This window comes from Salmo salar, chromosome ssa03 (assembly GCF_905237065.1).
Source record: "Salmo salar chromosome ssa03, Ssal_v3.1, whole genome shotgun sequence".
Taxonomy (NCBI): Eukaryota; Metazoa; Chordata; class Actinopteri; order Salmoniformes; family Salmonidae; genus Salmo; species Salmo salar.
The window spans coordinates 23,526,301-23,551,642 of NC_059444.1; the positions used below are offsets into that span (position 1 = coordinate 23,526,301).

Sequence of the window (25,342 nt, forward strand, 5' to 3'; positions counted from 1 at the left end):
AATTACCCTCTCCCTGCCACAAAGCTTTGGCTTGTGGTGGGGTAGGCCGGGTAGCCATGATTCCCGGATCTACGTGGCAGACAGAAGTTGAAAGCTTGGTACTCCTTCTTTTGAAGTTTGCACTTCTGCCGCATGGCAGCGACAACCAACAGTTCCTTTGGCTCGTCAGGAGCGTTAAGGAAATCTGCTTTCTTCTTGTCCAACAGGCTGGACAGGTTGAGCCACAAGGCTCTCTCCCCTACCACTGCAAGACTCATGGCACTGCCACAGCCTTGAATGGTGCTTCTGGAGGCTTCGAGGTTGAGGTCTCATCAATAAAGGTCTGGGTTAAGCTTGCCAATCGATAGGGGATTGTGTATATCTAGCATCATATTGGCCTAGTAAGCCAGTAGTACGTACGTTACGTTCATCGCTTGGACAGAACAGCAGATATGTAGATCTTTTTGTAGATACCAGGGAGAGAAGTGCCTGTCATTGACGAGACATGCTCCAATACTAGTTACAAAAGTAAGTATTTTGTAAACCTCCCGCTTTGGGCTGGATGTTTCAATGTGTAGTTCATACATGCATAATCTATAAGCAGAGTTACTGTTTTCTGGAAGCTGTGCTGCGCCATTTACAGTACATTTCCCCCCACGTGGGCCAGCCCCCTAGCAATTTGAGTTCCAGCCAATGAGATTCAGCACCTCTCCATTTGAGTAACTGCTAGCAAGAATCACACACAGCAGAGCGAGAGAGAGAGTTCAGTACCCTCTGGGCCAAGCTAGAAGGTCTAGTCAATGCCGGTAGTGGGTTGAACTAAATGAGAGAGCTCACTAGTAATTCTACTCTTCCAGGTAGAAAAGCTATTTGGTAGGATAGCTAGCCTTGCGGCAAGCTAGCCAGGTTAGCTAAACCTTGCAGCTAACCTAGCGAAGTCTCCACAGCTACAGTAGCCGTGTGATGCTAGCTACAACAGGAGATGAAAGAATAAAGCAGTTGTAACGAGCGTCATATAGAGGAGACCAAGGCGCAGCGTGTTGAGTGCTCATCGTTATATTTGAATGAAAACGAACACTAGACAAAATAAACAAAATGACAGCCAACAGTTCTGTCAGGTAAATACAACGAAACAGAAAACAACTACCCATGAAAACCAGGGGAAAAAAGGCTGCCTAAGTATGACTTCCAATCAGAGACAACGATAGACAGCTGCCTCTGATTGGAAACCATACCCGGCCAAAACATAGAAATATCAACATAGAATGCCCACCCCCTATCACACCCTGACCTACCTAAACAGAGAAAAAACAGCTCTTAGGTCAGAGCGTGACAGCAGTGAAGCAAATTCTTACCCTTTCGGTAAAGTCAACCAACCCAAAAGATGAGAGCTGATAACCCTGCACTTGGCGGTGTAACCTTAACGTCACACTGTGAACAGTTAAACAGGAAACAGATCAAGTCGTGCTGAGGAGAGCTAAGTAGAACTTTTCTGTGAGGAAGAGAGGTGAGAATGATCAGAGGGCAGGCGAGCGGCTCTTTATAGTGCTGTCAAGACAACTGGGAACTCTGAAAAAAACAAGGTCAAATCATGAAGTCAGTGATCTTCAGGTCGGAAAGTCGGAGTTCTAGAAAGATGCTAAAGTTTCCGACTTGGAATTCCGAATTTGATGACCGTTCAAATTATTTTTCCCAGTCCTATTTCCGACTTCCGAGTTCCCAGCTGTTTTGAACGCGGCATTAGTATGAGGGAAGGAGCTCCCTCATCCTCCACTTGACCTGTCTCCGACAGGCACGTATGATTGGTCTTTCGAGCTACTGAGGAGATTCTGGTAAATCCCACTGTGAGATGTTGAAACAAATAATTGAAAGGGAACTAAATTATTGTACGGTAGGTCTCATGTGGGCTTTATAAGGAGGCAACATGAGGATTCTATTTTAACCACCTAATATAGACAATGTTGGATCAGTGCTGCTTTTGAAATGAACACTACTTGTCCCCTGAACAAATGAGGGATTAAAGCAGAGATCTGTATTACATTAGAAGGTTGATTGGAGGAAGTGAGCTATTGACAGCAACACATTGAAATCCAAGGGATATATTTGTCTTTTTTCTCAAAGCTGAGATGTATCCACCCACATGTTATCTATATATTTAGAACTGTTAGGCTTTTTTGTGTATTGGACAGCAAGAGCCTTTCCCAAGCATAAAATGCTAATGGCAGTTGGCATACCACCTGAACAAGCTTCTCTTGGGCCAAGAGTCTTGGCTCCTAGTTATAGTTTCAGAATATTTCAAGAATGTCAATTATCTTTCCTTCTTGGCCTTGATAGAATAAGCTCAAGCTCAGTTTGGGCTTAGAGCGTTTCAGTTGTATTTTTGTTAAATAAATGTCTCCACCTCCTTGCATAGCAATATATTTTTTAAGCTGTAATGTTGCCCTGAACTGTTTGTGCTAGTTTCGTAAATGTGTGATATTTCACATACATTTCTGAAGTGTTATGAGTCCCATAAGACATAGTCATTTAAATGAACATAAATACAGGTATTTACATTTTATCTCAGAATTTACTCGATAAATACAGCACGGCAAGAGTGACTGTAGGGATATTTCCTCCAATAGATACTGAATCAAATAAAGGTGGATGTAGCCTAGCGATTAAGAGCATTGGGCCAGTAACCAAAAGGTTGCTGGTTCGAATCCCTGAGCCAACTAGGTGAAACATCTGCCAATGTGCCCTTCAGCAAGGCACATAACCCTAATTGCTTCTATAAGTCGCTGTGGATAAGAGTTTCGACTAAATGACTAAAATGTAATATGTAGAAACAAGCTTGTGTCAATACCTCTGTCTCCTTGGTCTATCGCCCTCCCAATGTCATGGCAATAAGACAATTAAGGTGTATAATGTAAATATGTAAATATGTCCACAACATCTCAGAAGGAGTTGGGTAATGACATTTTCTGCCCTCATTTGGCAAATCCCCAAGTCACCCCCAAATTAGAAACCTTAATGACAACCAATAAGACACAGATGGTCAAACTCCAGGGTACACAAGCCTTCTGATCTTTCTGCTTCTTGTGGCATCATTTTACATGCCAACAATACATTACCTTGCCAGATGCTATTGGCCCAAGGGGGTGATCATGCCCATAACTAGAAGGTCAGGCCTTTGTGGTATGTTTAAGGGAGCTCTTGCCACCCCTTCTACACTCTGAGCGTGAGTTGCTTGGAGACTCAGGTAATCCATCCGGGGAGGCCATGTGGCAGATGTATCCCATTGCAATTCGTCTTCTGAAGTTGACATATAAAAAATTCAAAGGGTACAATCTCTTGAGAGGGAGCTGGCAAGCTTCTATTTTGAATGAGGACACTGTTTAAAGGGCTAGTTGACTCAAATTTGGTATTTGTTAATCCTTTTTTTATTTTAGCAGTCATGGGCTAGGAAATACTGTAAATACAGGCTTTCATTATTTTTGCTACAGGCTCTGCCACAATAGGCCAATCTAGCCACTCTCTAAATCAGCAATATTGACTAGAACTTAAAATGGTTGTAGAGTTCACTCAAAAATTGTATATTGTATGTTATCTTTGTGTTATTATTGTTTAAGGCAGGTGTCTCAGGTCACCCAATTATAGTCATCTTAGTCGTTGCTGTACCGTATTTGTCCATATTGTCTTTTTCCAGTTGCTACTCAAAGTGAGTGTTATTCTGAAGGGGAATGGCATGTCAGTCTCATAAAACTTCAACATATTCTGGTGAAGAAAACCTCATTATATATCTGGATTAAATATTAATGCCCATAACATTAATATATTACCACTAGGTTTTATGAAAATTCAGCGATTTGGTTAACAATCTGAAATACCTAATTGTGTCATCGACCTGTGTGTAGGTGGCAAGGAAGTCAGGCGCAGGAGAAACCAACTTGGTATAACTGGAGTTATTTAATAAATAATAAACAATCAAACACGAACTCCAAAACCAACGTACATTAAAATAACATGGGTAAAAATACCCGTAGCTCACCAATACAAAAATCAATAACAAACAAAACAATCTCAGACAAGGACATGAGGGAAAACAGAGGGTTAAATACACAACATGTAATGAATGGGATTGGGAACAGGTGTGTAGGAAAACAAGACAAAACCAATGGAAAATGAAAAATGGATCAGTGATGGCTAGAAGACCGGTGACGTCGACCGCCGAGCACCACCCGAACAAGGAGGGGCATCGACTTCAATAGAAGTCGTGACAAATTGAGTTCTATCCTTATTTTTAGGTATTTCAAGGATTTAGCTTTTTTTACTCAAATGGTTTAAGACCCATAAGACATAGTGGTTATATGTACTTTTTCAGAAAAATATACTTGCTGTTGGCTACACATTTTACATACAAGTGGCATTAGCTTTTTGAAGAAGTTGAGGTGTAGATATAGGTTTGATAGAAAATGAAACACCCAATTTATTTGGCAGTCAAAATCAACAATGTAAACAACAGGATATCTATGAGAACAGAGTAGCCTACTGTATTGGTTAAGGTTTGAGAACAAAATCAAATTAGCTCATTATAGCAAGCACACAAATGAGTAATTCCTAGATAAAAAAAACACTTTCATCTCCCAGATTCATTTTCACTGATGAAAGAGTTTTCATTTCAATAACTACTGTAAATCCCTCTTAATGACCAAATCAATGACACACCAGAGTGTTACTGGAGAAAATACAAACCTCAATAGTTGATGCTGGTGCTGCTCATCTCCAGGAGTGTGCAATATAAGGACAGCAATAATCCACAAACTGTCTGTGTCTCAAATGGCACCCTTTTCCCTTAATAGTGCAGTACTTTTGATCAGGGTACATAGGGCCCTGGTCAAAAGTAGTGCACTATATAGGGAATAGGGTGCCATTTGGGACATACAGTGCATTCAGAAAGTATTCAGACTCCTTTCCCTTATTTTCCCACATTTTGTTACGTTACAGCCTTATTCTAAAATGGATTAAATGAAAAATGTTCCTCATAAATCTACACACAATACCCCATAATGAAAAGAAAAAAACTGGTTTTTAGAAATGTACTTGTGGTAGATTCAATTTATTGGAAAAGGCACACACCTGTCTATATAAGGTCCCACAGTTGACAGTGCATGTCAGAGCAAAAACCAAGCCATGAGGTCGAAGGAATTGTCTGTAGAGCTCAGAGGCAGGATTGTGTCGAAGCACAGATCTGGGGAAGGGTACCAAAAAAAATCCGCAGCATTGAAGGTCCCCAAAAATACAGTGGCTCCATCATTCTTATGTAAGGACAGACGCTGGGAGATGAGAAGCAAGTACAGGGAGTGAACATTTAATAAATAACTGACATGAAACAAACAAGGACAGCGTCTAAACAGGGGAAATATAATGACAATAATGCTGACACAGGGATCAAACCGAGGAACAGACAGACATAGGACGGGCAATCAACAACGTAATGGAGTCCAGGTGAGTCCAAAGAAGCGCAGGTGCGCATAAGGATGGTGACAGGTGTGCGTAATGATGGGCAGCCTGGCACCCTCGAACGCCAGGGGCCCTCGAGCGCCAGGGAGGGGGCGTCCGATCTAGGCGAGCCTGACAGGCCGGCTGAGTCATGGGAGCCGGACGAGCCGGCTGAGGCATGGAAGCCCAACGAGCCGGCTGAGGCGTGAGAGCCTGACGAGACGGATGAGGCGTGGGAGCCTGACAAGCCAGATGAGGCGTGGGAGCCTGATGAGATGGCAGAGGCATGAAAGCCTGACGATCCCGCCAAGGCGTGGGAGCCTGACGAGCCGGCCGAGGCGTGGGAGCCTGACGAACTGGCTGAGGCATGGGAGCCTAACAAGCCGGCCGAGGTGTGGGAGCCTTACGAGTCGGCTAAGGTGTGGGGTGGGAGCCTGCTGAGCCAACCGAGGCAAGTATACCTCTCAAGCCAGCTAAGGCCTGGAAGCCTGACGAGGTGAAGTGGTAAAGTGGCCAGACGGAAGCCACTCCTCAGTAAAAGGCACATGACAGCCCGCTTGGAGTTTGCCAAAAGGCACCTAAAGGACTCTCAGACTATGAGAAACAAAATTCTCTGGTCTGATGAAACCAAGATTGAACTCTTTGGCCTGAATTCCAAGCGTCACGTCTGTAGGAAACATGGCACCATTCCTACGGTGAAGCATGGTGGCGGCAGCATCATGCTGTGAGGATGTTTTTCAGCGGCAGGGACTGGGAGACTAGTCAGGACCAAAGGAAAGATGAACGGAGCAAAGTACAGAGAGATCCTTGACTTGCTCCAGAGAGCTCAGGACCTCAGACTGGGGCAAAGGTTCACCTTCCAACTGGACAATGACCCTAAGCAGACAGCCAAGACAAGGCAGACGTGGCTTCGGGGACGAGTTTCTGAATGTCCTTGAGTGGCCTAGCCAGAACCCGGACTTGAACCCCATGAAACATCTCTGGAGAGACCTGAAAATAGCTGTGCAGTGAGGCTCCCCCATCCAACCTGACAGAGTTTGAGAGGATCTGCAGAGAAGAATGTGAGAAACTCCCCAAATACATGTGTAGATTGATGAGGGGGAAAAAACTATTTAATTGCTTTTTAGAATAAGGCCGTAACGTAACAAAATGTGGAAAAAGTCAAGGGGTCTGAATACTTTCTGAATGTACTGTATATAGTGTATACCACAATAACATGCCCATGTGACATGTGTTGCTGAAAGATCTCCCAAAAATAATGGATATCAAAAACCAGAGATGGGGATAGTGATGTTGCTGTCGTGCTCTCTCCCACCCTCAGAGCTCAATTATGGTGCAGGTCAGAGTTGGAAATGAATTGTGTGGCCTTTAATCACAGAACCACTTTACCGTTTGCTAAAGCCTTGCTCGACTGCTGGAAGAAGCTCAAGATTACACAGGGAGATCATTCTTAGACCCAGACTGTGCCCTCTCTCCCTCTCTGCACCTGCCACTCGCTTCATCACCAGATGCACTCAGCTGCTCTCGTTTTTTCTACTCCTATGTGCAAAACCCCATGCAAACTTTATTTTCTTTGAATATTGATGACTCCACTCTCTTGCAAGTCTCATGCAACCATCCCATTAATAAATGCATGGTGTCTGTGATAGCTCTAGTTATGTTTTGTCTATTATTCAGTCCTCCTGACATTCATTGATTGTTTACTTTTAATTTTTCAAGTTGAGTGACCCAGTGTACTGGAGTTACCTCTGTTTTGACAGGGCAGATGCTGTAATAAAACCCAGGGCTGATGGTTTAAAAAAAAAAAAATATCAATACTGACAGTTTGTTTGGTCCATCGCAAGTCATCACAATATGTGGGCAGATGGCGACTGAATACGGGTTATTACTGTAGCCTATAATAAACACCTATAAACGTATTGGCGCGCAAATACAGTCGACTATCTCATATTGCACTAGTGGGCTCCCAGATGAGCAGCATCTTCAATGGCTTTATTTGGGTATTTCCAATAAAGGGGTCAGTGGTACTGCTCATTTTTGCCTTTCCCGCTATCATACGCTGCATTGAAATGATCAAAAATCATCTTTAACCATGTGACAGAGCATAGGCTATGGGGATTTATGCGAAATAAGCGCAATTTATTTTCCGGAACAAAACAACCCGGAAATGTGTGCTTTGTCAGCGCATTCCCCCTCGCTCCTCTTCCTCTCCGTATTGAAGTGAAGCCCTCGAACAGAAAGGAAACGGGGATACGAAGTAGCGGTGATGCGGGGCATGATGGGTCTGAGATTGCTTGTCTCGCTCGCGTGGATTCTTGCCTTCAAAGCTGCTAATATTCAAGGTGTGAATGCCGACAAGGATCAGTCCCAAGATATGGAATGCAAAATGAAAAGCGTCACCGTGTCTGCGTTGCCGTTTTTGAGAGAAAACGACCTGAGCATCATGCATAGTCCGTCGGCCTCCGAGCCCAAGCTTCTGTTCTCCGTCAGAAATGATTTCCCGGGAGAAATAGTCGTCGTGGACGATCTAGAAAACACCGAACTCCCCTTTTTCGTCCTAGGTGAGTTCGGATGATAGGCTGCAGTCTTGATGTTCAGCATCCCCACTTGCCATGCTCATGTTTCATAAACGGTCAATTATTGTTAGTAGAAGATTGTCTGCCATGTCCATTATTACACGTGAGATTAGTTTGTGCAATATAATACACACTAGGCCTGGCTAAGATTGCTATATGCTATAATCATTTCCACGGTGTACATTGAGTTGGCTACATGCCGATAATGAACCCACTTCAATTGCTAATCAGAACTGTAGACATATGCATGGCAAACATAATCGAGCATAATGACTAGTAATACTGAAATTACATGAGCATTTTACAAAAACTTAGCTGGTTTCAAGGTTATGTGCTACCAATCATTAGCAATGATGGCTGAAAGTGCAGGACGCGAGCCTATTGATAATAAAAGTATAGTCTACTACAGTATATCCACTAAAGTAAATTTAAGGAATGTATGTGAAAATATTCAATATTTGCGATTCTATTACCTCACTGAGATTAATAGACATATTATATGTGTTTACATGCTGGTGGAGTTAACAGGTGTAGCACTATATCACTACAGCCTGTGTTCTTTACAATGTATAGACTGGCCTACTGTACATATTCTCCATAGTTTTACTTTTTTTAGATGGTAGACTCAACTCTGTAGAATAGCCTTTATTGATACCCACTCCATATATACAACAAAATATATGTTTAAGTAATGTTTCTTTTTACATGTTCACAAATTTTGGCAATGTTTTTTTTTAGAGCAAACTCAAGAATGCTTTGAGAAGGAAAGAACATAAGCAGAGTGAGTGGCGTTCACTTCAGAACTATGGCTGCTGTCCATGGTGCTGATTAGAGAAGCACACAACTGCTATAGTTCTATGGGACTCTTCGAATGTGGACTTTCTTTTCATATGGCAGGGCTGTGCAGTGAGGGAGTGTGATATGGGACTAGGTATGCATCCCAAATGGCACCTGTGCCTTCAGAAACTATTCATACCCCTTCACTTATTCCACATTTTGTTGTGTTACAGCCTGAATTAAAAATGTATTAAATAAAAATTTTTCCCTCGCCCATCTACACACAATGCCCTGTAATGAAAAAGTGAACACGTTTCTAGATTTTTTTGCTAATGTATTGAAATTGAAATACATAAATATCTAATTTACATAAGTATTCACACCCCTGAGTCAATACTTTGTAGAAACACCTTTGGCAGCGATTACAGCTGTGAGTCTTTCTGGATAAGTATCTAAGAGTGTTGTACACCTGGATTGTGCAACATTTGCCCATTATTCTTTTAAAAATTCTTCAAGCTCTGTCAAAATGGTTGTTGATCATTGCTAGACAAGCATTTTCAGGTCTTGCCATAGATTTTCAAGTAGATTTAAGTCAAAGCTGTAACTTCACCACTCAGGAACATTCACTGTCTTCTTGGTAAGCAACTCTAAGTGTATATTTGGTGTTGTGTTTTAGGTTATTGTCCTACTGAAAGGTGAACTGATCTCCCAGTGTCTGGTGGAAAGCAGACTGAACCAGATTTTCCTCTTCGATTTAGCCTAAGTCAAGCCCCAAACATAACAGTATTCTTACTTTAGTGTCTTGTTGCAAACAAGCTTATTTTCACTCTGTCAATTAGGTTAGTAATGTGGAGAAACTACAATGTTGTCGATCCATCCTCAGTTTTCTCCTATCACAGCCATTACACTCTGTAACTGTTTAAAAGGCACCATCCTCTTTGACAACTGAGTTAGAAAGGACGCCTGTATCTTTGCAGTGACTGGGTGTCCAAAGTGTAACCATCCAAAGCGTAATTAACAACTTTACCATAATCAAACGGATATTCAATGTCTGTTTTTCAATTTTTTTACCCATCTACAAACAGGTGTCCTTTGCGAGGCATTGGGAAACCTCCGTGGTCTTTGTGGTTCAATCTGTGTTTGAAATTCACTGCTTGAATGAGGGACCTTACAGATAATTGTATGTGTGGGGTACAGAGATGAGGTCGTCATTCAAAAATCATGTTAAACACAATTATTGCACACCGAGTGAGTCCATGCAACTTAAATGTTTTTATTAATTTGTAAAAATTTCTAAAAACATAATTCCACTTTGACACTATGGAGTGTTGTGTGTAGGCCATTGACCAACAAAATCTCAATTTAATACATTTTCAGTTAAGGCTGTAACACAACAAAATGTGGAAAAAGTCAAGGGATGTGAATACTTTCTGAAGGCACTACTTTATGGACCCTGCTCATAGGTAGTGTCATTGTTCCACCTGTCACCAGAGTGCGGTAGAGACATTAACGACACTCAGGTGTGTCCAATTTACTCATTATGATTTCCCTGTTAAGAGAAGTGTGTTTTCTGTTGTCCTTTGCAGAAGGTTGAATTGTTTACCGTGTGCATTCGTTTCCTGAGTGCGGTCATTTCCTGAGTGCGGTCGTTTCCTGAGTGCGGTCATTTCCTGAGTGCGTTTTCGAGACTTAGTGTTTGTTGTTTTTACTGTGATCCTGCAGCTACAGTTTCTCAGTAAAGAATTATGTTTATTCTTAACCACTGATTCCTCGTCTGATCTCTTCTCTGCACCTGGGTCTTAATCTTACCACGTCACAGCAAGCTTCTGCCTCAACATGGACCCGGCAGAGATCACCCAGATCCAGAATGCTATAACCCAACAAGGAGCAATGCTGAGGCAGCAGCAAGAACAACTCTCCCAAATATCAGAGACCCTGCAGGCACTTACCGATCCCCTCTAACCACGGGCCCAACCCTAACCCAGGAGGAGCCAATGCCCAAGTCTCATCGCCCAGTGCTACAGCTGTTGCCGTAGTTCCTCCAGGGAACCTGCACTGGGAACCCAAGATCCCAGCCCCAGAGCAGTATGACAGCCACCCTGGAGAATGCAAGGGGTTCCTCACTCAGTGCTCTCTGGTGTTCGAGCTACAGTCCTCGTTCCACACCGATCGGGCAATGATTGCCTACATCATCTCTCTACTCTCGAACAGCAGCCACCATCCTGCAGCTCCATATTAGCCTTCACTGCCGAGTTGCGATGAGTCCTTGATGAAAGAGAGATCCTTGATGAAAACTTGCTCTAGAGCGTTCAGGACCTCTGACTGGGGTGAAGTTTCACCTTCCAACAGGACAATGACACTAAGCACAAAGCCAAGAAAAGGCAGGAGTGGCTTTGGGACAAGTCTCTGAATGTCCTTGAGTGGCCCAGTCAAAGCCCGGACTTGAACCCGATCGAACATCTGGAGAGACCTGAAAATAGCTTTGCAGCGACGCTCCCCATCCAACCTTACAGAGCTTGAGAGGATCTGCAGAGAAGAATGGGAGAAACTCCCCAAATACAGGTGTGCCCAGCTTGTAGCACCATACCCAATATGACTCGAGGCTGTAATCGATGTCAAAGGTGCTTCAAAAACAACTGAGTAAAGGGTCTGAATACTTATGTAAATGTCATATTTCCGTTTATAAATTTGTAAATATATCTAAAAACCTGTTTTTGCTTTGTCATTATGGGTTATTGTGTGTTTAATCCATTTTAGAATAAGGCTTTAACGTAACAAAATGTGAAAAAAGTGAAGGAGTCTGAATACTTTCCGAATGCACTGTATAGTGTGATCCTATGAAGTGAAGCCTTTGGGGAACAAAATACATTACAAAAGTGTATGTGTTCAGAACGCATGGCCAAAATAGTGAGACAACAAATCCACATCAGTGGAGGCTGCTGAGGGGACGACGGCTCATAATAATGGCTGGAACGGAGATGGAATGATATCAAACACATGGAAACCATGAGTTTGATGTATTTGATATCATTCCGCTCCATCCATTACCACGAGCCCGTCCTCCCCAATTAAGGTGCCACCAACCTCCTGTGATCCACACATTAATGGAGTCTGCTCTGTAAGTCACATTGCAGCACATTTGTGGGAGGGGTCATGTACCAGCTTTGTTAGCACTAACATATCCTACTCAAAACAAAGCATGCGTGCTATATCGTTGCTGTGTTTGCAATCACATACAGTATTTCCATGCTATTTAGTAGGCTTAACAAGTATGTGTGATTGTCATCATCATGTAGTAATGAGTCTGATGGTAGAATGCCTCACTTTAGTTTGCTTGAGGCAATATTGCTTGAGGCGAAATTGAGTATGACACCACTGTACAATATCCAGGTATTGTTTTTTCATAACCCATAATGACAAACTTCCCATTTCCTGCCGGTGACTAGCATACCCATAACATGATGCTGCCACAACAACACTTGAAAATACAGAGGATCAACAACATTGCATTCACTCGACATTACTGGCCTGTATGATAAAGTGAAAAGAAGGAAGCCTGTGTTAAAAAATCCACTTCATATCTGTTTTGTTGCAACATAGCCGTTAAGTAATTCTGAAAAATAATTGTACGTTTTTGGTCAAATCCAATACCACACAACACAGAGTGAAACGCTCTGTATTTTCAAGTATTGTGGTGGCAGCATCATATTATGGTTATGCTTGTCACTGGCAGGGACTGGGGAGTTTGTCAGGATCAAAATGAATATGAAAGGAGCATAGATTTTTCAGCAGGACAACACACAAATGTTAATGCCAAAGACAAACCAGAATGGCTTTCCAAGAGGAGTTGAGTGTTCCTGAATGGTTCAGTCTCAGTCCTGCCCTAAATCAGAGGCAAGGTTAGAATATTGCTGTCCATCGATAATTCCCAACCAAATTCACTGAGCTTTTTTGACAAAAACAATGGATATACAGCTGTATGTTGCCCTAAGAGTTGTGAAAAGTTGGTAGAATCATATAAAAACATTTTCACAGCTGTAATAGCTGCCAAATGTGCTTCCACCAAGAATTACCTCATGGGTGTGGGGACATATGTAATTAAGACATCATTCGGTTTTTCTTTCACTTTTTAGATTTCATTTTAAGGCAGCAAACTGTGAAGGCTGCACTGGGTGTAGACTTTCACGAGGCACTGTATATCAACTTCACGTTATAGCAGATAGAGCTGTTATGTAACTTTGTCCTCAGATGAGCTAATAAAGTCTCCCTTAGGGGGAGAGATTTCTCTGTATTTGCTCTGGCAGCCGCTGATCATCCCCATATGCTGAAAGGCACCACATGCAGATTAATTACAAGTCCTAATATGAAATAATGGAATCATTTGGTCCAGTATAACCTACCTTTGGGGAATTAACATTGGTTCACACGATCCCATCATTATGAATATGCATGGGGATATTTTATTAATACATATTCGAGTATACACATGTAATTGAGAGCATTTGCAAAGTTGTGCGTGCACCCTGATATCAATAATACATGTTTAGTCCAGAGTTCAATCACTATCCCAAAGTTGTGGTAAGAAGCCAGTTGGCATTTGAGGATTATTTGACAAAGAATTTATTCTTACCTACCTGCTCCATAAATTACTAGTAACCCACTCTTCTGTGTGCCTTTGCAGTTCTGTACAGTAGGTAGAATGTCCATCCCTACCCAGGCTAGCCAATGTATTGTTTTAATTCCAAATGTTGAACAAAAGCAGCAGATCCTTTTAGTTTATTTTCCCTGTTAGTTGGCTTTTATGATTATGAGTAGCAATAGAAATGTGATATCCGTTTTACCATTACTGGGTTTTACACAGATTTAAAGGTAATCAGTACATTTCAGGATGCACGCTGCTTCAGGTGTTTACACCTCCATCTCCACACTCTATTAATACTTAATGTAGCGTAAACAGAACACATGCAAGGGTTTGAAGCTATTTTTAATTGGATATAATGGGTTCCCTTTCAATATTGCCCTGTGTGCACAAAATCCACCCCACAATCACACACACTGACAAGTACTGGCACTCATGCATAGTACAATACATACAGATGCAGGATCTTAATTTGACCTACAATATATTGTCACAGCAAAATAATCCTGCAGCAATATGATTTTAACTTTTAGTCCATAATGTTGCTTGATCGGTGGTTAGGCTCTGAGCTGGCCAAAAATAGGCTACATGAAAAGTGTTAGTGTGGGTTTTCTGTGAATTTATTTATTTACGGTGCAAGAAAATTCTCAGCAACAAAAGAGGGATCAAATTAAGATCCTACATATGTACACCCCTTCTCCGATCCACCCACACAAAGACCACAAAGGTTTCCTTGCACATACCAACCTCTGATTGATATATATATTTTTTTTTAACCAAAATACTTCTTTCTGATATAACGAAGCAGCAAAGCTGAGTTGGAGTCCAGGCATTTCTACAGCGATAGAGAGAGAGCACAGAGAGATTGTGTGCCAGTGAATGGTTTCCATGACAACGTGAGCTGGTGCTTAGACTAGTCCCTTGAAGAGAGGTGATGTTTATCTCCCCACTAGGAGGGGGTAGCAGCAGTAGCTGTGGGAGCACCTTTGTTGAAAATCAAATGCTAACTACAGTGTGTGGATCTCCATTGATTAGCTGTAGATCTTGCCTTGCATGGTTTCTGGTGTCTTTATGTCTACCTGAAAATGATCAAAATCAAGTTTAAAAAATCTCATTTAATATTAGCTATAGTTCTAAACCAATATTCAAATCATATATCTATTCTAAATGCGTTGGCGGTGTTGTATTCATATGTTGGAAATTATCCCAGTCAAGCACAGCATGTGAATTAATATTGTGCTGTCATTAGCAAATATGTTTTGTGTCTGTAGACTGCAGTGTCTCAGTAGTATGTCGATATAGTTGCCAAACTGTATTACTGCTTTTATTTGACTCTTGGGTTAGAAAGGCTCAACTGGGTGCAATGAAAGAAGATGACATCTATATGCAGGCTCACATGTACTGTACTACTGGGACAAAATTCTGGACAACCAAACAGAGCAGCAGTGGTTAGGAATATTTTTGTCCCTTGGAAAAAGTTATGCAGTCTTGTAATTTATGGCACTTCACGAACAGTAGCCTTCAGAGTTATTTTTTAAAGATGAAGCGGTTACAAGATTAAATGTATAAAGGGTTATTTGGCTCATCTCTTCAATTAGAACCAGTATCCAGAAGTTTCTAGGTTATTGAGGGTAAGATACTGCTCCCCCCATCCTTATTACACTATCCTCTTCATACAGTATAAGTGAATCTTCCGTACTGACCTGGACATTCCCTGTGATCTCACAACCCTTGAAGAAGACATTAAAGTCATTCCAAGACATAAATAGGAACGAAGCACAAAATTGTGTTATTTCTGGTACCAAAATGTCAATCAAGGCATAAAAGGTTTCCAATGTGAGACACCATTCTCATAAAATGTGGGAGTCTAATTCACATGCAGTCTACTGTGTAATGAGATTATGGACCTGATTGGCTTAATGCCCCAAGTAGGGTAATGTTCTCCAGATTATGAATGATTAGAGAGGTTTTGACATTTATTTGAACATGACACTGAGCAATTTAAGTTACATTCAGTGGAGTTACTCAATTACGTTTATATTAAACAGCCTAATGGCAAACCATTTTAACATCAACCTAAAGAGTAATGTATTAGTAGTTCATACTTTTTGCCAATACTGAATTTTGTACTTTTGAGTGACACCTGAGTTTGGCGCAATGGGAGTGACCCTTCTTATAGTGGTAGTGGGGAACACACTTTATTTTCTTGCACTCTCCAAAGGATGACTAATTTCAGGGCTCTGTTCACTCTGTCTGGAAGCTGATCTTGCAGTCTTTCTATAGGACACAGGTCTATCTTTTTCAGGCGGAGACTTTTTCAATTTCCATCCACTTAAGCTACTTTGAGGGCTGACAGAAATGTTCTGTATGGAATTCACATTTTTGCACTGCAGTGCTAATCATGGAAATCCTTTTTCGACACTGCTGGGACACTTGTCTGACCGTGTCACAGCCGTAAAGATAGTATGGAGGAAGTTTAAGGTGACCTTTTCACCATAGCACACTAGGGTTATCGCTATAGAATGGTAAATGTAATGTATGTCAGCCATGGCATGTTAGTTAAATATTTACAAGGCGGTAGTTTTTCAATTATATAATATGCCATATTCTTGGCCAGTAATTGCTCTCAGGAGGATCTTAGAAACCGTACAGCTATATCAATACATTTTTCAGCAGTTGTCACAAAGTGCTCATACAGACACCCATCCTAAAACCCCAAAGACTCCAAACAGCAAGCTAGGAAGAAAGGGGGGACCAGGGACCAGGCTCTGAGGGGTGGCTAAGTCCTCTTCTGGCTGTGCCGGGTGGAGATAATAAGAGTACATGGTCATTAAGGCCAGATCGTTTCCTCAGGATATTCAAATGTTCATAGATGACCAGCAGGGTCAAATAATATTCACAGTGGTCATATAAGGTGGAACAGGTCAGCACTTCAGGAGTTAATGTCAGTTAGCATTTCATAGCTCAGCATTTAGAGGTCAAGACAGCAGGTGCAGTAAAAAGAGAAAGAGAGAGCGAGAGAGAGAGAGATGGCAAACAGTTAGGATACTTTGTTTGACAATGACATCCTCTGTATGACAAGGAGACCCTCTGTGAGATTAGTTTTAGGAAGGCTTACACCCAAACCCCATTGCCAAGTACTCCACCTAATGTACACAGTGTTCATAAACAATGAATGCATACAGTATGCATTGTACTGCTTAGACATCCTGGATCCAGTTACTGCCAGTTATCTTCCATACAAAATAACAGTTGTAGTGGGATTGGATGGTTGGTGAGAAGTTAATAGTTGATTTTTACAGTAATGAATGGCAATGCGGTGCCAACACAATTAAGCTGAAAAGATTTCTCTGTTGTTTACCTCATTCCCAGAATATTTGATGGTAGTAAATAATTTGTTTCCATGCTGCCTTCAATGTTATTTATTCTATTTGGATTACAAATTGAAAATGTACTCATGGTTTAGGTATTTTAATCATAATCAAAAGTAATTTGATTAATAAGACCTTCCAGAAAGTAAAACAATGTTTATCTACCTGTTTATCAACCTCCTCTAACTAGAGGTGAAGTGAGTGAGTTTTACATAGAAGTGTACACAGGTTAGCTTCTTAGGGTTGTCTGTCTGTCATTAGGCTGCAGTGTGCAACACTGACAATCAAGCTTCAGGTGAGAACAGTGAGGGAGTGATAGCAGGAACTACTTTGTCAGAGAAGTGGTAACTTATTGTCAGTGAGTCTTGTCTGAACCTTGGCTGGGGGTGGCTGATACTGACTAGGGTCTGTCGGATTGCACTTTTTGCCTCTTCTAATTCAAGACACAACCAAGCGATGTACTATTTTTCCGATTTGATAAGTTGTTGTCTACTGCTACAATGCTAGTCGAGGGAAAGAACAATTAGGCTTGTTAGTAAGTCGTTATGTCCAAACTTAAATTAAAGGTGAAGCAACATGATGAAACTGTCCTGTTGAGAAAATGCTTCATGGGCCTTGTTATTACTGATGGGTCTGAAGCACATACAGTATGGATTGTTCGCTATGCTTACTTGGGAGTTGGCAAGGATCAGAAACATAATACGGTATGAGTCATGATGTATTATTTATTTAGTTGCCTTGAGTTTAGGCTTAAGAGCTTTGCAGCATACCTGGCACATCCATATTCAGCTGTTTGTTTCGCAATAGTGGCTCTGGCTCTGCATTTATACCCTGACTTGACCAGCTCTATTACCTTTTATGAAGTACATTGCTTGCTATTCTGCTGGAATGATGAAGACCTCTTGAACTTACTGCAGTGCCTTCTACAGCAGACTGTTGTGTCACCTTCACACTCACCTACTACAATTGACACTTGACTCTATGAGGGGTAATATTGTGTGAGAAAGTATTATCACAAATCTTGAACCTCTCTGTACTACTTACTGTAAGCTCTGATGAATGAAGCAATGTGAAATGAACCATGGATTTGCAGAATTATGTTATGTAACACTATATTGTTTTGTTTGATAAGAAACAATAACTTTCTCAGTTGCCATGGTTGGACTCTCAAAGAACTTGCTTGAGCTTGCTAGATGAAAGTCTGTCCAGTGGGTCAGTTCTGTATACATGCGTGGGCTGGGTTGTTCCCGTAGTTACAAGAATAAATAAAGTTAAACCCTATATCATATTGTTACTAATTCTGACTTTGTACTGTACCAAAGCTTTGCTTGATGATTATTTTAACCTTGACAAGATTTTGTGAAGGATTTATCAAACATTGATTTGACAGACTAATTTGCATTTATTATCTGCATACATTTTCTTGTGATTCATAGTTCTTCCCTGACAGAACAATGCTTTTAAAAAAGGATCTTGAAGAGGGAAAGTGTTTCAATGGACATGCTAGGGTCCGAAAATGAGATAAATAAAACCATTTCTAACAGATTTTGACAAATGGACAGTGGTTTTATGAGGTTTACAGTTTGCTGGGTGTCCTCTAGTGCTTCCATTCAGACCTGGCTGTTCCATTAGAGCTCCCTTTTCATCATGGCAATGGGTTTAATGGACAGAGGACCCTGCAACGTTGCCAGAAGGTTAAATAGATGCCCATAGATTTCTGAACACACGGTCATTATATGCTCCCACAATCCCACTACAGCTCGTGAGGTTGAAGCAATCACGATCACAATCACGGCGTGTCTCTTAGTCTTTCAGAACCATGTTTGTATAGCTTGTTTGACATCACCTCTGCTCAGTTTTTGCCGTAATTCATCGATTTGTGTATTGATTCAAGAGCACCTCATCAGATGCAGGGAAACCGATCCTTAATTTATACACATCATTACTATTCTACAATGCGGTCTTCGTTCTTCGCAACTTACGCAACCATTGTAATCAGATTTTCCATGCATACACAAAACAGTGGAAAATGTATAGTTCCATTCTAATCAGCATATGATTTTTCCACTTACAGAATCTGGCTGTCATTATTTTGTTAGATTTACAAACAAACACTTTTCTGACTGCCATATGTGTTGACAGATGTTATCAACAAGCCCCAGAGGAGGGAAGGCAGACAGCCTGTCTCCATAGCTGAAGATGAGAAATTGTATTTTTTGGAATGTTCAGAACATTTGCATTCCCCTCATGATTCCTTTCCAGCGCCATCGTCTAATACAAGGGTGTCAAACAAAATGTTGCCCCGGGTGCCGTATTCTGTCTTCAACGATTTGTTATACAGTATTTCCTCGCTTTCAAAATTTGCTAAAATGTTTCCTCTATCCATCGTTTATGGAATTTTTGATGCTAGTTTTAATTTTTGGGGATTTTTAGTGTGCTGGACACGGTCACGAAACTGTATGAATGTAGGCCCATTATCTTTAATACACCGTTTCAATTTGGTGTTAGTCCTTTTAAAGTATATTAAGTTAATGTATCCCCACACTCTATTTTCTTTCTCCATTTTTTTACTCAAACCACAAGCGGGCTGGATTGGATCCCTTCGCTGGCTCTATGCTTGAAACCCCTGCTCTACTACAATGCAGGAGATTCACTGATGCTCATACATCTTTCGAGACGGCAGTTAAACTTTTACGGTTAAATTAATCTGAACGTTTCTAGCACTTTAAGGCAGCATGAACAGTGTTTTCTTTACAATACAAATATTCCATAAAAAAGATACATCTAAATACTCACCACATGTTATTATATAGACAGCAATAGTCCAAAAATATTACAATATTTGCTTTAGTGGATTTCTTTCAAAGCTGTCCCCAACATTCTATTTTACTTTATCCGATTACTTTACACAGTATGAGACAAACTTTACCATTATTCCAGGACACTGCACCCATGCTATGAAACAATGATTCATTTATTTACAAGACCATTACATATCATTAATGAAGAACAAATTAAGTGGCGAAGTAACCTCAAGAAAATAAGTGCTTTACTTAATTACTTCAGAAATGACATTTTAATAATGCTAACAGAAGGACTAGACACGCAATCAGGAAGCCATTAAGTAGATGAAGGTAATCCAGAAGGACTGAAATTAAATTAGAAAGTGGTGAATAAATGCAGTAGGACAAGAGCAGGCACAGCCAATGTGAATTTAGATGAAGCCTAGCCCAGATATAGGCCTATGCACACTTTGAATAGGTAGATTTTTTTGGACAATCACTCACATGAATTCTCCTCTAAATGTAGTCTCCTCGGTATAGGGCCTGGGTTTCAGCCATTCCTCTGCCACAGGGCTCCATCAATAGTCGGCCAAGTGGCTAATTTTATCAATCTGCATATTTGGGTTTTGTTAATCTAATCCTCAAATCTGGAGCCCAAGCTCTACAGAATGGAGTCTTCCATAATGGACTCCCTCAGTAGATGCAAAAACCTTTAGCATAGTGCTGCTGAGTCTATCTAGTGTTGAACATTTTGCAACCAAGTTTATTTCATTTGTAATATCCATTTGTACGATATTCATAATTTGTATAAATACAACTGGCATATGAAAAAAATGAGTTTGTTAGCTCATTGAGTTTGGTAGCTCAAATTCCATACAAATGGAATTTGTATGTACAACATGGCAATAGGAGAGATAATTATGATAGATTCCAAGGGTGCACTGCTTCGCCTGTCATATTGAAACATGCTTTGTCACTCTAGAAAAGTAATTCTATGCATGATAATCATCATTTTTGACAAGAAGCATGCTTTGGCCCTGGGGTATAGGATTTCTACATGAAATGGGGCACATACTGTACAGTATCAGGCTAGTGGTCATGTAGCAGTAATGTGATTTTCATGTAGAAATACTGTATTTTATCAAAGCAGACACATTTGAATGGCTAAATTCCAGTGACTGCTTCTATGTCGGCTACATTATGCACACTGAACCTAGTTTTCTGTTAGGAGCTTACAATACTAAGCATCCTCAATTTAACAGTCTCTTATCTATCAAATCATGAAAATACATGCTTTTTGATCTAAAAAGCACATATAAGAAAGAACTGCAATCTGGTCAAGGTCGCTTAATACCACTGAGATTATGATTCGAACATCACATTGAGAGAGATTTGTACACACTGTGGCACCACATGGGGTTATCCTTCTGAAATTACTCCCACTGGTCACCCTTTGGTCAGTAGCAATGTGAGATCACCATGAATTGTTTGATAGAAATGTTAGGTAGCCTAATTCATTTGTTTTCCACTGATATGTATTATACACTTTCATTGGATTGGAATCTACATTTGCATAAGGCTGTTCTTGAAATTCTTCATCCTTTTTGTTTTGTATTATGCTATGTGTGTGGCAAGCTCTTTAAGTAGGCTACATTTAACTCTGTTTGGTATAAGAACACATTTTCATGTAATTTATTTTAATCAATGTTGTATTCAATTGTTTTATCAGCACTGGCTAAAGATAGTTCCATGTCACGGTAGAGATGAGCAAGAGTTTGGCACCTCTCAAGAGTTACGTTCAGTCATGTTGGTGTTTGTATATATCAACAGTTAGCACTTAAAGCTCAATGCTGTCATCAACTCCTATTAGCATCTATTTAGATTAGCCAAATGAAGCGGCGAGGGCACTACCTTGTGTTGGTTGTTGAGTGGAGTCAGACCTGGTTCATGTTGTCGGAGGTAAGCTAATCTATTTACTTAGCAGTAGAGTGGACACATTCTCAGAGGAATGTGGTTAGATTGGGACTGTCCATTTACAGTATGTGCCAAAAGGGGGTTGACCTCCCAATTTTCTTTTCATGGATGATGTCTATGTGGATTATACATAAACATAAGCTCATTGCTTGGCATTGCCATTCAGGTCTACTGTCTACATCAATGCTGTGCCAAGAACAGCTGTCAAAATGAATTGTAAAGTGATCTGATGGTGCTTACTTTTGTAGGGGATAATTCCTAAATTCTTACCACACACCTTAGTTCTTCAGATCTGAAATAAACTGATACTGTTATGACTTTCAGTCAGTCATTCATGTACTGTATGTTGTTTACAATAATTGCTTATGTAATGTGATAGCACTAATCATACTATGGTAATCAGCATTGCAGATGTGCCTTAATTCAACCTGTAATCTCACTATGCAACAATACGAGATGCATGCAATCATTATACCTCTGAGATGTTTTGTGCTCAAACACGGTTTATTTTGAGTTTGTACTGAATAGAACACTGGACTGACACAACTTGAAAGTAGTGTGTTTCTCTAGGAAGGTTTCCCTGCTTCCTGAAGCTTGGCTGCATAAAGAATGCACGAGAGCATGTGAAGTACCTCCCTACCCCTTCTTACCAGCAGTGGTGGAAAAAGTACCAAATGTTCATACTTTAATAAAAGTAAAGATACCTTAATAGAAAATGACTCAAGTAAAAGTGAAAGTCACCCAGCAAAAATACTACTTGAGTAAAAGTCTAAAAGTATTTGGTTTTAAATATAGCATCAAAAGTCAATGTAATTGCTAAAATAAACTTAAGCATCAAAAGTAAAAGTAGAAATATAAATCTCTTGAAAAACGGTGTAAATTAAGATGACATAGGCCTACTCACAATACATGTGAATGCATATTCAATAGGACTGTGTGCCTGCATTGAGTTATTGATCTTGTTTTGGCTGATCAGTGGAGTCTATGGTGCTACAGATGACAAAAAAATGGTTGCCTTCCATTTCTACTGGCCCACAACATTTGCATAGAAGCATCACTCCAGCATGCCAAGTTTGTATGGAAGGACATCATATAGACACTGCTGTTAGTTTGAGAATATAAAATAACATATATTCAATGCAAATGAGTCCAACGTAACGTCATGATTTGGGGAAAATATATTATTTCAGCTGTCAGAACGCATCTCTAAACAACTCCGCTGCCAGGACGAAATTTGAAACAACTCATTTGGTTGGTTCAGTTATCTGTCAAGAAATGGGTGGGTTGTAACTTGATCCTACTGCTACGATTGGATAGCGCGAGGCTGTAACTCTGCTCTCTTTCTCTGATCTCTTTCACGTCTCCCTCCATCATATCACTTGGTGCTGTTTACTGCTACTATGAGAACTAGCTCAATGGCGATGACATTTGCTACCAAGCCAAAAATGTGCATAATATCTAACATGATGAAAGGAGACACGTTCTGTCTGAATGACTCAAATCTGCCCATAGTTTCATAAGTGAGAACGCACACACGTGCACTGATCTACAGGTTTCTTGGTCCATAAACATGCAAGAAGATTCTTAGGTAGCTAAACTTATTGCCAAACTTTATTTGGGCATTTTAAAACACTTCCTTCTTTCCCTATTACGACAATCATCTAATACGACTATCAACTGTCAATTGATGGGTATGACTGGGCTGGTCAGATCAGCACACCAGTAAATTGCTAACGTTACACTGCAAGTCAGATGGCTCGTTGCTGAAAATGGTACATGTTCAAAATGATAACCAACTAGCTACATTGGCCATCTAGCTACGTTGGCTATTAGCTCCTATCTGATATCTTAGCACCATGTTTATCTAGCCAGATAGATAGCATAGTAGCTAATATATCCAACTGGCTAACACCACAGATGAAAGGGTTAGTTATCCTAATCTTTGCTAACAGGTCACATAGCTACCTGCTTAGCTAGCTGGCTTATTGCATGCATGTCCGAGGACGTCAACATGAGCCTTATTATGAGTGAATTAACTAAACTAATATTTGCAAAAGGGGTTCGATTTTGGCCACTGTGACAATTCATCCATTTGTCAATACTGCACCTTTCTGTTGGAGAATGAGCTAGCTTGCTGCTTGCTGCTGCTGATTTTCCCAGCTAGACATTCCTCTGCATTGAGCAGTGTTAGTGGCTTAGGCGGTGAGTGGTGCCTGGCATAGCAACAGCTTTGCTATATGGAGGGAAGGGCCAATAGCCGATAGACTATGGCTCGATATAATGGCTTGGCCGATTATCAGTCCGTCTCTAGTATGTAGGGAATAGGGTGCCATCTGGCACAAATACTAAGATTGTTATGAAATGTGCCATTGCCAAGGTTTGAGTCGCAATTCCTAAGGTTGTGCTGCCCTCTGACATGGTGGCCCCAGTCCCTAGTCAAGGTGATGCATGTTTTAGTTAATGAAAACAATATCTGTACTTTAAGTCTATTTGCTGTCGTATTAAATAACATTCAACTTGACCCGTGTGCAATTCTGGATTGTGTAGATGTATGTGACATTTAGTTCAAAGGTGTTTAGTGTCAGGAATGGATAAACCTAAGAACCAATGACATTTTTTTTAATAAGATGACCTGGGAGTGAACTTATCTGAAACCTCTATCCAGCCACCAGCTTCTTGACAGACATTTAGCTAAGTAGCGAACATAGCTGACTGGTTAGAATTAATGATACGGGTCAATTCCTTCTATGGCTCCAGTAGCAGCTCTATCACTGACTGTGCGTTAACTTCTATGGTTTCATTAATGGCTATAAGTGACACCTGGTGATAAGTCTCACATTAAGATGACAGCACTATTTTCCACAGGGATTCATTTGCCTGAAAACAGCTGTACCATTTGCATAATTTATCGCCGTCTTGATTGGTAGACAGATCAGCGTCATTATTGGTAACAAGTAAATCAGTGTACCTGTACATAGTAAAAGTGAACATTTGCATAATGATCCATACTAAGGCAAATATATCATGCGATCCTTTGTCTCAATGATTAGTTTCCCCCACACTGCAGCTGCCGAGTCGAGTTCTCCTTGTTGTGCTTTTGTTCTCTTGTGCATGTATCAGAAACAATGCATTTGTTTTGTTCTGTTGTCATTAAGAGTGATGTATAGTTGAATGAACATACATTCTGTACTTCATTATGTTACTATAAAAGAGAGTTTGAGTATGTTTTTTGTAGTTCAAAGGAATGCTTGGACATGTCACGGTTACTATTTCAAACAATGAACTTTCAGTACAAGATTTGCATAAAATGTACAGTTTACACAAATTGTTTATTGCTGTAAATGTGTGACTGACACAGTAGGAGGCATCTCCATGTGACATCACCATAGCCATTACCTGCTGTGTAGCCTTTGTCACTGCCACACGTTTGGTCAACAACAGGCAGGGGAGCCAGGAGGCAAACATAATGCTAGCTTGTTAGCAATTTGTTGTAGAGAGGAGCTTTGCATGCAATACGTGTACCAAGGCATCATAACATCTGTCATACCATATTTGACTAATACCAGCATTGACAAAATACTGAAGCATTTGCTTTGGAAATGTTGTTGTCATGATATACACTGAGTGTACGAAACATTAGGAACACCTTCCTAATATTGAGTTGCACACCCTTTTGCCGTCAGAACAGCCTCAATTTGTCGGGGCAATGGCACTCATACACAATCCATGACTCCATGTCTCCCAAGGCTTAAAAATCCTTCT

General features: G+C 40.6%; 1 protein-coding gene across 11 annotated transcripts in view; it reads left to right on the forward strand.

Moving 5' to 3' along the window:
• The first annotated feature begins 7,476 nt into the window (after window positions 1-7,476).
• astn1 (astrotactin 1) overlaps window positions 7,477-25,342 on the forward strand; it is a 281,049-nt gene continuing 263,183 nt past the window's right edge. For 4 of the 11 annotated variants that reach the window (XM_014190634.2, XM_014190635.2, XM_014190636.2 and 1 more), the window contains exon 1: window positions 7,479-8,021. In XM_014190634.2, the coding sequence (XP_014046109.1) occupies window positions 7,727-8,021 (295 nt within the window). In that variant the 5' untranslated portion in view covers window positions 7,479-7,726. Of the gene's footprint in view, window positions 8,022-25,342 lie in introns of all 11 variants that reach the window. The other 7 variants (XM_014190638.2, XM_014190639.2, XM_045714660.1 and 4 more) reach the window with 5 other exon arrangements.